The sequence below is a fragment of the Equus asinus genome, chromosome X (genome assembly GCF_041296235.1).
Source record: "Equus asinus isolate D_3611 breed Donkey chromosome X, EquAss-T2T_v2, whole genome shotgun sequence".
Lineage (NCBI taxonomy): Eukaryota > Metazoa > Chordata > Mammalia > Perissodactyla > Equidae > Equus > Equus asinus.
The window spans coordinates 28,422,807-28,438,492 of NC_091820.1; the positions used below are offsets into that span (position 1 = coordinate 28,422,807).

At 36.8% G+C, this 15,686-nt stretch overlaps 1 protein-coding gene across 1 annotated transcript in view; it reads right to left on the reverse strand.

The window, feature by feature from the left end:
- Positions 1-1,242: 1,242 nt before the first annotated feature.
- TMEM47 (transmembrane protein 47) overlaps positions 1,243-15,686 on the reverse strand; it is a 28,334-nt gene continuing 13,890 nt past the window's right edge. Inside the window, exons 2-3 of the mRNA XM_044763654.2 lie at positions 14,077-14,217; positions 1,243-4,626 (exon numbers count right to left, since the gene is read on the reverse strand). Coding sequence (XP_044619589.1) covers positions 4,448-4,626; positions 14,077-14,217 — 320 coding nt within the window. The 3' untranslated portion in view covers positions 1,243-4,447. The remainder of the gene's footprint in view (positions 4,627-14,076; positions 14,218-15,686) is intronic.

Consider the following 15,686-nt stretch of genomic DNA (forward strand, 5'->3'; position numbering starts at 1 on the left):
ATAATTTCACTACCAATTTATTTTCTAACCAAAATGACTTAAAATCATCAAAATGGAACATTGTGTTGACATAGCATGGGCTCGACTTAATAAAACAAACTGCTAACAGGCCAAATTAAAATTGCTTTCCTGTTTCACCTTCACAATGAAATCTCTGAAGGCAAAGAATTTTCCCTTGTCAAATCGTAGTGAAGTTATGTCTCCATGTCTTCCAAATTCAGAGAAACTGGGTCATGAATAATTGCCAGGCAGGACATGTTTGTAAAGGTGTTTTGCTCATGAGAATTGTGTATAAAAATGAAAGTACTTTATGCTGAAAATATATCAAATGAATGATGCTACTCCATCCAATTAGAATAAGGCCATTGAAAAGGAAAATTTCCAAAATGACAGAAAATTTGTGAAAATGTTAGAATTTCTGTTAAATATGCAAATTTTTTAAAGTTTGATATTAAATATACCAAAGGCTTGCAGATAATTTACGATATTTTGTTAGCAGAAAAATATACTGTGAACCTCTCAAAATTTGAGTACATAAGACATGAAAAGATATCTTCGTAACAAAAATATGTATTTTATATTCAAATTGATTTTATCAACAAGAAAGTTTGCTCAATTATATATGGCTCTACCTATATCTTCAGGAAAATATTCTGACAATCATACAAGTGAATTTTATTGCCTAATTTAAATTTCTTTCCAAGTATACTCACCATTTATATACACAAAAGGTGATGGGAAATTTTGACTTTAATTTTATGAATTTCTTCACATTATACACAACGTGCACATGTGCACTGAAAATTTAGAGTGCCTCTCTAATTAAAAAAATAGAAATAATGCAGGAAAGCCGGCTTTAACATACCTTGCAAACACTGAAAACTAAACAAAAACCAAAATAGAGTATCCAACCCTTTCACTATTCCTGTTTCTAATTGTGTGATGAGAGTAGGAAAAACAACAGACAACGCTGTATCTCCCTTCTGTGTATTTTAAAAGAAAAAGTTTAAAGACATTTAATATCACTTCTTTCTTTTCTTGTTCATATAACTCAGCTGCAGAGGACAAAGGATCTTGAGAACTGAAATCAAAAATAGTTTTAAAAATGTGTACACAAAATGAGCATGCCCTATTAAGCTGTGTTTTCTAAATAAGATATAAAGGAGACAACGAACGGAAGACACGTAATTTAGAAACCTTTAAAGGGTCTACATGGTAGAGAAGACACAAAGTCAAACCACATCAGTGAAACCACTTTTATTTTTATTTTTTCCACATAGATAACTTCATGTCAGCTACAAAAATCATGAAATGAAGAACTGATCATGAAACTGCAAACTCAAAACCACTGGAGTGATAAACAGGTTTCCCCCAGAGGACTGTTAGAAAAGATAACCAGAATACCGTGAATTCATATTTAACTAGTAAACATATCTCATTTTTAAAAATAATAAATATAGAACAGCAGTAGAGAAACTAATAGCATAAACAGCATGAAGTATATTTTATTTTTTAAGACAGATGAAATTTCTAGGCACAGTTTTAGGCATTAAAGAGGACACAGAGGCATAGGTTAGTGTGCGCTGCTCTGTACAAAAATACAGTCTGAATAAATTACATTGCTAGCCATACAATTAGACGTCACTTACCAGTCAGTTCATTGCATGTTTAATAATATACAGGTACATGCTAATCCATATATATCATTTATATTTCAAACACATAGATCTCTCTATATTTATGTCTTTAAAATTTACATGTTGAACTTACAAAAAGCTAAATAGTTGTGCAAGAAACCCAAATAACTAGCCCTGCTGAGTACTTTATGCTATATGTGTGTATGTGCATATCTCTCTCTCTCTCTCTAAGATAAACAACGGGTTCATAGTTAACAGTTTTGCTTGTAAGAAAACATCAAACAAACCTAAAGCTGCAAAGACATAATGTGAACGTAGGTGAAAAATTCACTTGTGTTTATTCTGATAGACAAAACAGTATTTTGGATGAGCAACAACACCTTTCATGTTGTACTGAGCTTGTCAGTCATGAAACACCTTCAAATATTAGTGAGGGTAGAAATATAGCATGGGGCTCTTCACTGGGAAGGGGGAAAAGTTATATAAGAAATCCACTTTTCAGTAAACTGCAAATATGTGTGCCTTAGCCTATAACATTCTGTCATTTTCCAGCTTGTCATATTGACAGAGAATGAAAACTTGGTAAGATTCGAGACGTGATATTGGTCTAACAGCACACTGCATCCTCTACTAGCACTAAGAGAAGTGCCTCATTGATGTCAGCACCGAAGTACTGTTCTTCTATTATTCAGGAATAAAGAGATTCTCTCACAATAGAGTTTTTAATAGCCGAAATCCCGATTCAACAAATATGGTATTTCTCATGCTGCTCTGACAATATGCAATTAACTGCAAGATAGTCTGGCCCAGATTTTACTATTTCTCAAGGAAATTGCTTCAAAAGATCCTGTAATACTAATATCTTTCTGGAAAATTTCCACTCATAGTTTCTTATGATTCTATACAGAATCATATACTTTTATAAAAGTTTCTCTCTAGGATGCATTTAATCACTTTTGTCTGTCATTGCTAAAATAAGAATAAGCCTGGTTCTTCATATTTACTCTGTGATTCTCTAGAAAAGTCACGAGTTTTTTTTTAAAGCATTTGAATAATAAAATAGTTTTTCCTCTGTTGTTTTGGCAACAGTTCTTAAGACAAACTGAAAGCAGAACTCTGCTTTGGGAGGTAACACAAATTATTAAATACTATTGATGTGGTCCTGCTCTTCACAGATTTTGCAATACAACAGTACATCGGTACGTTTTCAATGATTTTTCCAATGTTTCTTCCTGCGAGGACATACTGTTTTAATGTCTTTGTTAACAAAAATAATTATTTATAACTTTTATATTAGAGCTGTATATTTGATATAAAAATATGTTTATAATTAAACTACCCAAATTTGTATATTAAACAGGATTAACACAAGTTTGCAGTGTGAGGTTCGTTGCAAACTTCTTCCCTATTATCGACATTTCCTTCCATCTGAACAGTCAACAAACGATTCCTGTAACATAAATCCATCATAATTGTGTGCACAAATCAGTTAGCCCATTCGGTAACTTCAGAGGACCAGGTGATAACCAGATGAATTCTACTCCTCTACTGAGACATTTAGACATTTATATAAATCTATCAATATTTCTTTACTTTTTAATAAAGACATTTAAAATACTTGAAAGAAAAGCAGCCTTCTATTTTAAAGAATTTTAAACAAACTGATCATCCTAATTGCTACTCTCTTTTGAACTACGGTGCTTACAGAACAATCATTCATTTTCAGATTAACACCATTTCAGTTTTTCTTCTTATACAATTCTATTGAAACTTTCCAGTGAAACAGTAGAGAACATAGAGCAAAAGCTTTAAGGTATATGTACTTTTGTATGGTACATTAGTGTGAATACCGATCTAAGCCTCTTAACAACGTGTACAAGGTTAGTGTTCAAATCACTTCACTAGAGCAAATATTAATTTTATGTGTAATAGGCAAATGCATGTGTAGGGCTAGGATACAACTTATTACCATTTATACTAATGGTTCACCTTCTATAAAAATATTGAAGCTTGTTACATATGCACAGTTATTTGCTGTAATGTTTGGTAAATGCTTTAAAGGGTACTTAGGACAAAAGCAACTCATGCATATTTCTTTCTAGTTGCCCCAAGGGAAAGTAGACTCTCAATTTTCCTCATTCTAGATATAGCTGAGGCACAATTTCTAACCACATAATGAAAAGCACATGTCTCCGAGTCTTGACTCCCTTCCCAGGGAGATGCTGATTGCCACAGCATAGCCTCCCATTAAAAGAGTATTCTTGAGGGTGGAATATGTACCATTAACCAGTTACATTCAGAACTCCCATTAGATGCTGAAGGGCAGTTCACTTTTCAAGAGCTCACTCAAGCAAAAAACCAACGGCCAATGTAGTCATTGGGTGGGATAAGCAGGTGATAAGGACTCTAACAGTGGAATCCTTGTCAGCACAAAGGAACTTCTAAGTGTTGCTTATGCCAGCTGCTCCCCTGCAGGCAATAGGAGATTCAGGCATTTCTCATTCCAACTAGTTTCTCACAATGGTTGCTGTCATATAGACCCTTCACTTGTCAAGAAAAATGACATGAACATATTGGAAGTTTGCAGCATTTGCCTATGTCTAATCAGCTCTCTTAATTTGTGCAGGTCCCTAAAATGGATGTAAAAGCTGGTTATGATGTTGACAGCCAAAAGGCAAAAGATATTAAATCAACTGAGCAAACTGCTGGATGCTCCACAAGGGTTTTAGAAAATAGTGAGTTAGAAAAGATGCAGACGTAATCCTTTTGTTGGATGGTGGTTTTTTTTTTAAAACTTGAGACTATCGGTTCTAGTAGTAGTCTTCGTAGTTCTTAGGGTTCAGGCAATAAAGGATGGCACCCCCAAACGAAAATATAGTCGCACCCCAGGCCAAGCCATAACCCCAATTGAACTCATGGTAAATTTTCAAGCTCACAGTTTCAATGAACTTGATTGGGTAAAGGACCAGGCTGCAAACCTGTAAAACAACTGAAAGAAAAGCAAAGCACAATTAGAAAAATGTTATTCACGGGAAATAAAATGACATAACATATAAATATACATATGTATGAGAATTACTTTTTAGTCAAAGAAACATAAGAGCCAAAACATTTGAAGCACTGCTTATTCTAGATGATATACTTTCAAATATTAACAATTTTTTCCTTAACGCTATTTCACAAATATTAAGAATCACTCTATTAATAATTAGTACATCATTATAATAGTATTTGATGAAAGAATGAGTACAATCATTTATATGAGCATAGAAGGTAGTGATTCTCACTTTACAACACATATACAATTACCACTATTATGGCAAGTAGTACTAGTTAAGCTAAACTGTTCCACTATACAAAACCTGTAAATAGCTCCCCAAGAGTAGTGACCCCAAATACTAGCTAAAACCCTTGTTATTTATTTATGCTCTTGAGGAATTGGAGAATTGGAATTCATTTGTACTGATGAAACTAGTCAACCTGTGATTCAAGATGTGCTTTTGCTGTTGTCGCTTCTCAATACCATCTAACTCAGCCCAATACTCCAGCAGTCCAGCCCCACCTTGATGTCTTTGCTTATACTACTCTGATTAAAAACTGTTTTCATTCTTTTCCTCTCATCCAGTCCATACCTCTCATCTTTAACAAGGGGGCTCAAAAGTCATCTTTGTCAAGAAGCCACACTCAATTATACCTTTTCTATTACATCTAACAGATGACATTTATATATTTATTCCTCACCTACTTTCAAAAAAGAATTAAGTCAATGAAGACATGGGCGACAACAGTACTGAAAACTCAAGCTGATGATGGCCACCTCAGCAGAGCACAAAACTTAGCTCTCAGTCCTTAAATCTTAGTTCTCAGTCAGGGCTAAAGGGGAAACGTGATGAGTCATACCTAAGACAATAAAACCAACCAATTAATCAGGAAGGGGAAGGTTGTTTTTTTTAAATGCCTAAAATTAAAGTGGTATTTATCCTGTGGATATTTTTATATGGCAGAACTGGATTACACAAGAGATGATGTCTCCCACTCAAAATCTTAATTTCCTATTGGATCAACTATTCTGTAATTTCTATTTTATTTAAATCAATTTAACCAGAATTTGTGGAATGCATCTGTCTCATTCTCTACTATAGGAAGGCTTCCACCATCAAGAAACAGACAATCTTCTCCCTGAAAAATCGGGGGTACAGTAATATGTGACAGGGGCTGGCAACCTATCAAAGCTGGTCTGCTGTTTGTTTTTGAAAAAAGTTTTCTTGGAACACAGCCAGGCTCATTCATTTATGTGTCTGCGACACAATGGGAGGGTTGAACTGTAGCTGCAACAGAAACCACGTGGCCAACAAAGCCAGAAATATTTACGATCTGGCCCTTTATTAAAAAAAAGTTTGCCAACTTCTGATATATAGAGTAAATTTTTGGTTAAAATGACTATTACTTCTCATCTTAAAAATACTATAAATTCCAAAAGTGCAACAATAAAAATGTAAACAATTAAGGAGTAGGAGACAAAAACAAACTTTGATATAGTAAAAAGAGATTCAGTTTATTGCATTTTTTAAAAAAAGAATAGAATGGATAGTGTGTTCAATTAAACTGGAATTTTGTGCTTTAAAACCTCCCATCTATTCTCAGTACCTTTAAGAGATCATTCCCAAGACGATTAACGTTCCTAGAAAGTCTACTTAAGTCATCTATCTGGCATAAAAGTGATGAACTATTGAAAATTCATGAGTGGCTGGTTCCTCAGAATCATTACTTTCCATAAGGCTCTGACTAGGGGTCAAGGGATCTTTCTGGAACCAGACATAAGAATTCCAAACATTTTTGCCATGTAGCTCAACACTGCTCTGGGTCAGCACTGGCCTGCCATGCTTCCATGTTACTACTGAGAGTGGATGGATAAACAGGTCCATAACAAAAAACAATCACTCAACATCCAAAATGGAAATCACACCTTGTTTATAGTTTAAAACTCTCAGAAAAGGTTTTAGGTCATTGTGAGGACAACTGACAGCATATTATATAACTCACACTTCATCCATTTGCAGCAAGTAAGCGCTAAATGTATACTAATTGAAAGAAATTCAGCAGGCTCTGTGCTTTTGTGAGGAAAAGGGTGTTTTCATGTTTTAATGTCTTAAAAGTAACAAGCGAATTACTATCAACTCAGGAACTACAAAAAAAAACAAATTCCAAAGTTACTAGGTGAGTTTTAAAAAAGGCATTTCTCCTTAGGTTTCTCTACTCTGGTCACTAGTCAAATCATGGCAGCTCCTGTCAGGATATGACTGAAATATGAGTGTGAATTAGGAATAGCAATTCATTTAGTCATTCAACAAACTGATTCATTCACTAAATATTTGAATGTTTCTAAAGTCACACAGTTTAAGGCATTGGTAATAGAAGTTACTACCCTCATGGGTGGGCAGTCCATCAATAAATAAATACAGAATATGGCAGGTATTGCTAAGAGACATGAAAATACAAGAAAGCAAGAAATCAAGACAGAGGGATGCAGCCTGCTCTTTTAGAAGGAGAGCTGAAGAAGGTCTCTCTGGGGAGGAGTCATTTGAGCACAGACCTGAATGAACTGAGGGGTGCAGGTCAATATGGCGGGGGTGAGCAATCCCTAACTCATGATACAGGAGCGCACTGGTACAGTGGAACATCAGGAAGAAGGCTATGGTTGCAATACAGAGCAAGCAAGGGAGTGGCATGAGCTGAGGTGGAAAACAGAGCCAGGGGCCCATTCGGGGATGGCCCTGTGACCCCGGCCAGGGGCCTGGATTTTATTCTAGGTGTGATGGCCAGCTGCTAGCGGAGTTTGAGCAGAGAAGTAATAACTGATCTGAATTATATTCTAAAGGGATTATACTGCTTCTTTTGTGAACCAGCCAGTCCCTGGAGTCAGGTGTTTACCTAGACTGCTTTTAATATTCATTTCAATGTGTTTTGCTTAGCAAATATTTGGCCTCCGTGGTACAATACAATGACACAATTTCCCTTTAGTGGAATAGTGGAAATAGCACTCCATCAGGGTGCAGTGACACTCTCCTGAGCAGCTTTCTTAGAGATAAAACTTCATTGTGGTGTAGCCAGATGAAAATTACCCTAAAAGGCTTTTTGCCTCTGAATTATTTTACTCACTTTGGAATCACGGAGAAAAATGCATGTAATAGCAAAACTGTAAAGAATTTGTAATCATTTGTAAATAATTTTCCATTTAATAAAATACAGAGATGCAGGTAAAAATGCCTCCTTGCCTTTTGTAGATGCTGTAAAGGAAAAAAATAAACCTAAAGAATCCAGAACTCAAGAAGATATCACCCTATTTCTACCTTACCACCAATCAAGGAAACATAATAGTCATCGGCTGTAGTATTCTCTCTGCTCTACCTCAGAGGCAACATCAGAAAAATTGTGTAGCATTTTAAAATTTGAAAGAAATTTGAGTTTCATTTTATTTCCCCTTCCCACTTTTTTGAAAAGAGACAACAAAACTACCACACGTGAAATTGTGTGAAGACAAGCACAAGGAGAACTTGGAGGTACTAATTCTTGTGTTGTTTCCAGCTTTCTTTAAGGGGATGTTTTTCAATAGTGAAATACTGAAAACATTCAATACTGAAATACCTAACATTTTCTTCTAAGGGGATATTTCAACCAACGTTTATTGGATGCCCACTGTGTTCTAGGAGAAAGGGTAAGAGAGATGGGACATGGCCCCTGCCCTTTTCTATTTCACACTCTGTGGTGGAGACAGACACAGAGATAATTACAAATGAATGCGTTCAACAGTAGTAATAGAGGCACGATCACTTGTAATCCATTCACCACACGTTTACTGAGCTCTAACGATATTCCAAGCACCGCTTCTGCCTGGAGAAGGAATTCCAGGAGGGCTTCAAAGAGGACGCACCATTTGAACTGGTTCTTGAAGGATGGACAGGACTTGGTCAGAAGAGAAAGATGAAAAGACCTCTAGGAAGAAAAAGCAGTTTGTATAGAGCTTAGAGGTCTAAGAGGGTGTGCTTATAGAAAATTCACTTGGGTAAAATGAAGGGTACATTCACACAGAGATGTTTGGTTCAGACTATAAAAGGCTTAGTGTGTCATAAAAATCATAGACTGGTTTCTATAGGGAGACATCTCAGAGGTTATTTTAATTGTAGAGGCTGCTGATGCCCTAGACAAATACTTTTTTCTCCGTCACTCCTATGTATGTCAGCCTGACTTCCAACTGGCACCACCTGCACTTCTTTACCTGACTTTTCCTCTGGCCACTAAAGCTACTTTGCTTGACTGTGGGGCAGGCCTGGTGCTCTGCGAAGTTAACACCTGCTGTCTCCCCATCATCCCCAACAGTCCTTACCAATGACTCTCGGGATTTGGCTTATAAATATCCCAGGTTCCCTGGTCCACCCCACGAGATAACTCTGAGCTGTGTGTTCTACATCGGTTTCCACAATTTTTCTGGGAAGATTAAGCTCCAGCTGCTTACAGTGATAACTGGTTTGATAATGTACTTCTTTACTGGTTGCCTTTCCTTCCCTCTCTCACTTTCCATATCTCTTGTTTTACCTCCCAGATCAAATACTTGCACTTGATTCGTCATCTTAGGTTCTGCCTCTGGGGACACTGAAGGGACAAGGGACGAGACCAGATTTGTGTTTCAGAAGTATACCTCATGTGTTTGGTGCAAGACAGACTAAACGAGGAGGAGACTAGAGAAGGACAGGCCCCTAGGAGGTTAGTGAATGCATGGACACCTGTGCGCAGTGATGACTAAGGTGGGGTCAGTGGGAAAGAAAGGTCAGAGAGTGTAAAGAAAAGACTATGAAAGAAAAATTGAATAACCAGAACCTAGGAAAGGGAAAGAAAAGAGCCACATAGACATTTTAAGTCAGATGTTACCAGAGAAGAATAAAACAAAGCAAGTTCATATTTAGGAACCGAGGTGTTCCGCTTGAAAAGCAGCTACAGACTTAAAAGAGAATTTAATGATAGAATTGATAGGACTTACCAGCCAATTCCCTAAATATAGAATTTACATAAAGGAAATGATAATTTGAGAATAAAAACATCTGCCCACGAAGGGCTAATATGAAGCTATCAATGTCTTTTTTTAATTTAATCTATAACTACTAAAAGTATTAAGTGGCACTGATGCTGTAAATTATTCTAGCCAACGGGTAGTTTGATGTTGATAAAGATCTGTAAATAAAACTCCTTTTTAGTTTGAAATGTAAGCTGGACACTGATTTTTCCATCAAATCTAGACTCAAAGTCCCTCCAGCCATCTCACTGTATTATATGATGGCGAGCAGCGCTGCCAAACGGAAGCCTCTCATCTGCGATAGCTCAGATAAAAAGCAGCTGCAGGACTCCGAAGAAAAAGTTACCATTCTGCATAAACGTTCAGTTTCAGGAGGCTTTTTGCAGATGTAACAGAAAGGAAACATCATTAATATGAATACAATTAGTGGGGATTCTGTTATTTAAAATCTGAATTATAAAAGACTGCGAATTTTCTGCAATTTATATTAAAGACCTTGGACAAAAAAGGAAGCAGTCACCCTAAGTCCCAGTGGCATAAAAAGATCTGCAAAACCAGACAATCATCACGTATTATCTATCACGGTCAGTTACACGATAAGGGATACGCTGTCGTCAGCTGTGCTAGAAAACATGCACAGCTTTCACGATGTGCTATGGTTCAGTCACGCTGCACTGATCAGTCTGTGGTCCTTATGACATCTCAGGTTGCTGACTCCCTTCAGGGGTTGCTCCCAAGAGATGGAGTAACTGGAGTTACAGGATGGACTCCAACTGCAGTACCCAGTCAGCAGCTGAATTCAAAATTCAAGGCTGATTCTGCTCTTGTTTTTCTACGTTTTATATGTACCCAAGTAAACATGACTTGTGAATCCCCACTTGGCCTTTCAAGTCAGATAGATGTCCTGAATTGAAATTCTGGCTCTGCAACTTACTAGCTGGAGAACCCTGGGGAATTACTTAACCTTTCTGAATCTCTCTCTTCATTGCTAATATAGGGAAAACAAATACCTAATCTTAAGATTGTTATATCAGAGAGAGAATGTGCTAAGTGTCTAGCAGTGTGACACATGGTAGGTGCTCAGTTTACTATCATCATCAAAATTACTATTATAGATAATCTCTTATTCTGAAGTCTAGACTTCTAAGACCAGTGAGTGAGAGAGTTGTGGAACATAGGACAATGTTTTAGATGGGCTGCAGTGATGGCTAGCTCTTAGCTCTTCTGGCAACCACTCAAGCAGTAACAAGCCCACCCTAAATTAAGGACCTCAGAGAAAAAGAGAAGATAAAAACCTTTCAAATCTGTTTGGCTGTCTTTCTGAGACTTAATCATCAGCTTTTAGTAAAAACCCTTAGAGTACATTATCTAACACCAAGATCGTATAGTTACAGACTACCGGTGCCCAACGCATACTTGTTAAATAAATGAAAAAATCATTTTTATAACTATTACTTTTTTTGAGCTGTTTTGGTCTTAGCTTTGTGATCATGTGAAACTTGCTGCTTCATAAATTGCAGAGAGAGAAATGGTTTAAGGAAAACAATTACAGTTAGCTAGTTTTTTACATGGCTGTTTTTCTCTATCAGATTATAAGCCACATGCCTTAGTCATCTTTCCATCACTCATTCAACTATTTATTGAGTGCCTCAGAGTACCAGGCACAGCACATGGTACTGAAGTAAGTAAGTATGGAGTCCTGCGTAGAGATGTTTCCAAGTGGTAGTGCTATGTCGCTTTTGATTTTATGAACTGCATGCCTCAGCAGAAGAAAAGAAAGCATATTTCCTGGTTGAGATAGATACCACTCTCCGCATGTGTGAACACCAAGATAAGGCTTGATATTATTTGGAGAAGAACTATTTTGAGAAAAGGGGAGAAACGCAGACCATTTTCAAGCAGACCAAGGTGAGTAAGAAGGGGAAATGGCCCTAAATACACATTTACAAAGAATCACTAAATTGAATTACAAGTGAGATACCACTAGACTAAGTATGTTTACTAAGAAGCAAGCCAAGTAAACAACCGTGATTTTACCCAGCACTGTTTCAAGTAGGCAGATTTCCCAACTCTGTTAAATCTTACACCCAAATCAATAATGGATTATTATGTGTAATGAACATCTTTTCCAGAAATCAGCTATAGGCAACTCTCTCATGGCTTTTGCAGATGGGAAAGAGAAACCCTTTTAAGACATGTTTCAAATAATCAGCAAGTTTTACCTTGCTTATATGCAAATTAACCCTAAACTACTGGTTATTTCAAAAACGTTCCCATAAGCACAGTGTCAAAAGAAAATGAGTAAAGTCAAATCTCAGCACAGGTACATTTTTAAAATGTAGCAGCATAATGTTCATTGTAGGTCTCAGAGGATAGAATATCGCTGTAAGGATTCCTTTCATTATTTTATAATTTCCTAATATTTGTGGCAGAGCTAAATCAAAACCTTTATTTTGACCAAATACATTACCTTTAACTTATGTTCATTTAAGTATGCTTTCTGTTACAACCAGTACTTAGTTTCACATTTTCATAAATTTCGCTATACTTGGAAAAACATACAGAACTGTTTTAGAAAAAACTGGAAACTTCCAGTTATTTTTCTAAGATTGTTTATAATAGGTGCTATAAACAACGGATTTCTTTATAGATTCTGCGTATGCCATTTATGTGGTAAGTTAAAGGCTAAATGGGGTAGTAAGTAGCACAATAATATTGTATACTTATAAGGGAATATCTAGAATATCTCTATATCTTCCTAAAATCAGAAATATCTGAATATTCTAAAAATTATTCAAAACATAATCCCAGTTTTAAAGAATGATATATCATTTCAGAACAATTTATCAAGAAATTCTATTAAAATTTCCAATCAATTTGTTAAAAAATCCTAGATGCAAAGACAAAGTTATACTACAATTAAAATATCAAAGCTATTTCATTCTAAAAATAGAAAAAAAACATGGTAAATCTATGAACAAGAAATAAACTACAGAATAGTGATGTAATCTTTAGGAGAATCTTCCTGTTGTACTAAACGATTCACAATAGAGACCTTTATTACACATGAGAGCAGCAAAATAATGATACGATGGTCACCGCCTAAGACGTCAAAATATTTTTTGTAATAGCAAAATGAGAAAGTATCTGTGGTGCTATTTAGCCAATTTTAGAGGTGTCTTAACACAATGTTCAGTCTGTAATAGGCACCCAACAAACAGCTGAATGAGGGCGGGAGTCAGTACTGAATAACCACTAGCTTAAGATTCAGTAGCCTCCCAGCCCCAGCTCCACCACTATGTGTGACCTTGACCAAGTCACTTAAGAGATTTGAATTAGATGTACATCTAGATTCCTTCAGCCCTTTGGCCCTTCGTTTTTATGAGACCTACATTCTGACTGGTGGCCTTCAGGGGTCTAAGGAGATGAACACAAACAGCAGGGGGCAGCAGAACACTGCTGGTTTATATGTTTAGCCCAAACTACCCTTCAAATCCTGAGAAATTTCATCTATCCCCATCTTTAAACAGTTTTAAAAAACCCATCTAACAGCCTAGATGGTTCTGTCAGTGTCTTCATTACTGACAGTCACAGGGGCTTATTTGGCAGTCTGCAAATCAGATCTGACTGACAGGGTAAATTGAAGGCACCACAAGAATGTTTCAGATTGAGTCAAGAGGAACAATATATTCAAGGTTATTCTTATAAATGAAAATTAAAACACATAACAAAGTAATGTACTGGGCTTTTAGTCTTGTAAGCCCCTTTTCTAAATAGTTCCCTGACTTTTAGTAAAACCTCCACTTTACCTTGGTTGATATTTAATCCAAGTTGTGCTTCAGAGAACAATGGTTGTTCAATTAATGAATATGCCACTGACCTCATGCAACTGAACTGTCTGATGGCTCAAATTATACATTAAGATTTTTCAGTATAACCACGTTTATTTCCAGATTTATAACTTTAAGGGTACATATGCTGGAATTTTTTCAGTTTCACGTCAGAAAAAATAATGTTGCCTTAAGATCATCAAGGGGACAGTAAAAGGAGGGGGAAAAAAACTGAATGTGAAGAAAGGCTGTTGGTAAATACATCTGCAGCAATTCCTAAGGCAACAACCCTGTCAAGAACTATTATTTATTCATGTTTTAGTTAGAAGTTTAGAAACTGCCACTGTGCTTGCTCTGTGAAATGCTTAACACACTGAAAACTGATAATATGATAAACCTTTAGCCAATTTACCTTAAAATATAACAAATGTCTCTCAATTTGTATGTAATGCAGCAACCACATACTGCTTCTGCAGAAGGGAGGATGGTAGAAAGGTTCATGAAACTTTAATACTGGTTTGAAAGCAATGAATATATTTACCTGCTGCAAAAAGCATGACAGCAACAGGTCTGTAGAAGCGCCTTCGAGATCCCACGCAGATAGAAATCAAACCCACCAGGAATGCAATGAGAATGATGGCAGCACCGCCCAGGAGTAAAGCCAGAGTAGCAATCTGCCAATCTGCCAAGAAAAGAGAAAGGCATTGCTTTTAAGCAAGAAGTCCTCCAAGTCCTCAAAAACAGAACTACGCTCAGCAGCCTTCACCTTGCTGTAGCTAAATAGATGCGATTGTACTGCAGGCTAAGCATCCTCTGAGATTCAAAATGCCTTGCAACAAAAATTACTCTAAATGTCCTTATACAGAGAGGTCTCCTATGTTAAGCTCAGCAGTTTTTAGACCAGGGGCCTCCCATGCTTTTCTTCCAAGGCCTCTATTAAGCATTCACGCTAAACTTGGTGCCCCCTCCATGACCTATTTTCATTATTATTAATAATTTACTTAATTTTCTATTGAGCTACAAAGTTCATAATCTTAAGTATAGAAAGCAGAGAACTTGATGAATTTTTATATCTATTTATATACCCATGTAACCACCATCCAGATTAAGATACAGAACATTTCCATCAGCCGGAACATTCCCTTGTGTCCCTCCCCAGTCAATAATCACCCTCCCACCCAGGCTACCGACAGACACCTATCACCACGGATTCGTTTTGCCTGTTCTTAAACTTTATATAAACCGCATGAACTCTTTTGTGTCTGGCTTTTAAGTCTGTAATATTTATTTTGTGTCTAGCTTTTATGTCTCTGATATCCATCCATGTTGTTGCATGTGGCAGAATACATTCCTTTTTTTTTATTGCTGCCTTTGTTGGAAAGCTTTCTTCTCTGCACAAAAAAACTCCCAAGTTTTTATTTGCCTTGCGTCCCCTCCCCTTCGCTAAAACAACTCCCCCAGCAAATTAGCATCAGGAGGATTGGTGGTTGGTTGGTCGATTTTTCCTCCTCTCATTTCATTCTAATCGTACTGTTGTATTTACCATCACAAGGACTGTTTCTGAAAATAAGTACTCCCAGGGAGCCAGAATGGACTCTGAATGGCTGCTCGGCACCTTTCTTCATTCATACATGGAAACAGCATACATGGTCAACAGTACTGACCACTTACTATGTGCAGGCCTCTCTACATGGATACCTTGAGATTCTCCCATGCCCTAAGGGAAACGTAAACCTCATTGAAATGTATTCATCATTTCTTATAAAGATGTAGAAACAGTATGACAGAAAACTGGCCCATTTTCCATTCCATAAGAAGAGTAGAATGTTTTGTAAGAAGCGGCAAAATAAATAGATGAAAGCACTATCCAGCTTAGGAAGCATCACAGAAAATGATACCGTGGAGAACATTCTTCAGTGGGGGTTGTTTCAAAGTCCCAGGCTGCCTCTTCTGGCCCTCGCTTTAATGTATGTGCAGGAAATAAAAACAGACTTTAATCCATGGTTAGATTGCAATGTAATCTATCCAAAGGCAAGAACTCACGATGTTTTGATGATGCACTCTGAAATTATCCCTCTAGAAAGCTCCCAAAGAGCACTCTTTGCCGCTGTGGGATAAGGGAGGACTGGAGGAACCTACAACACTCTAAGA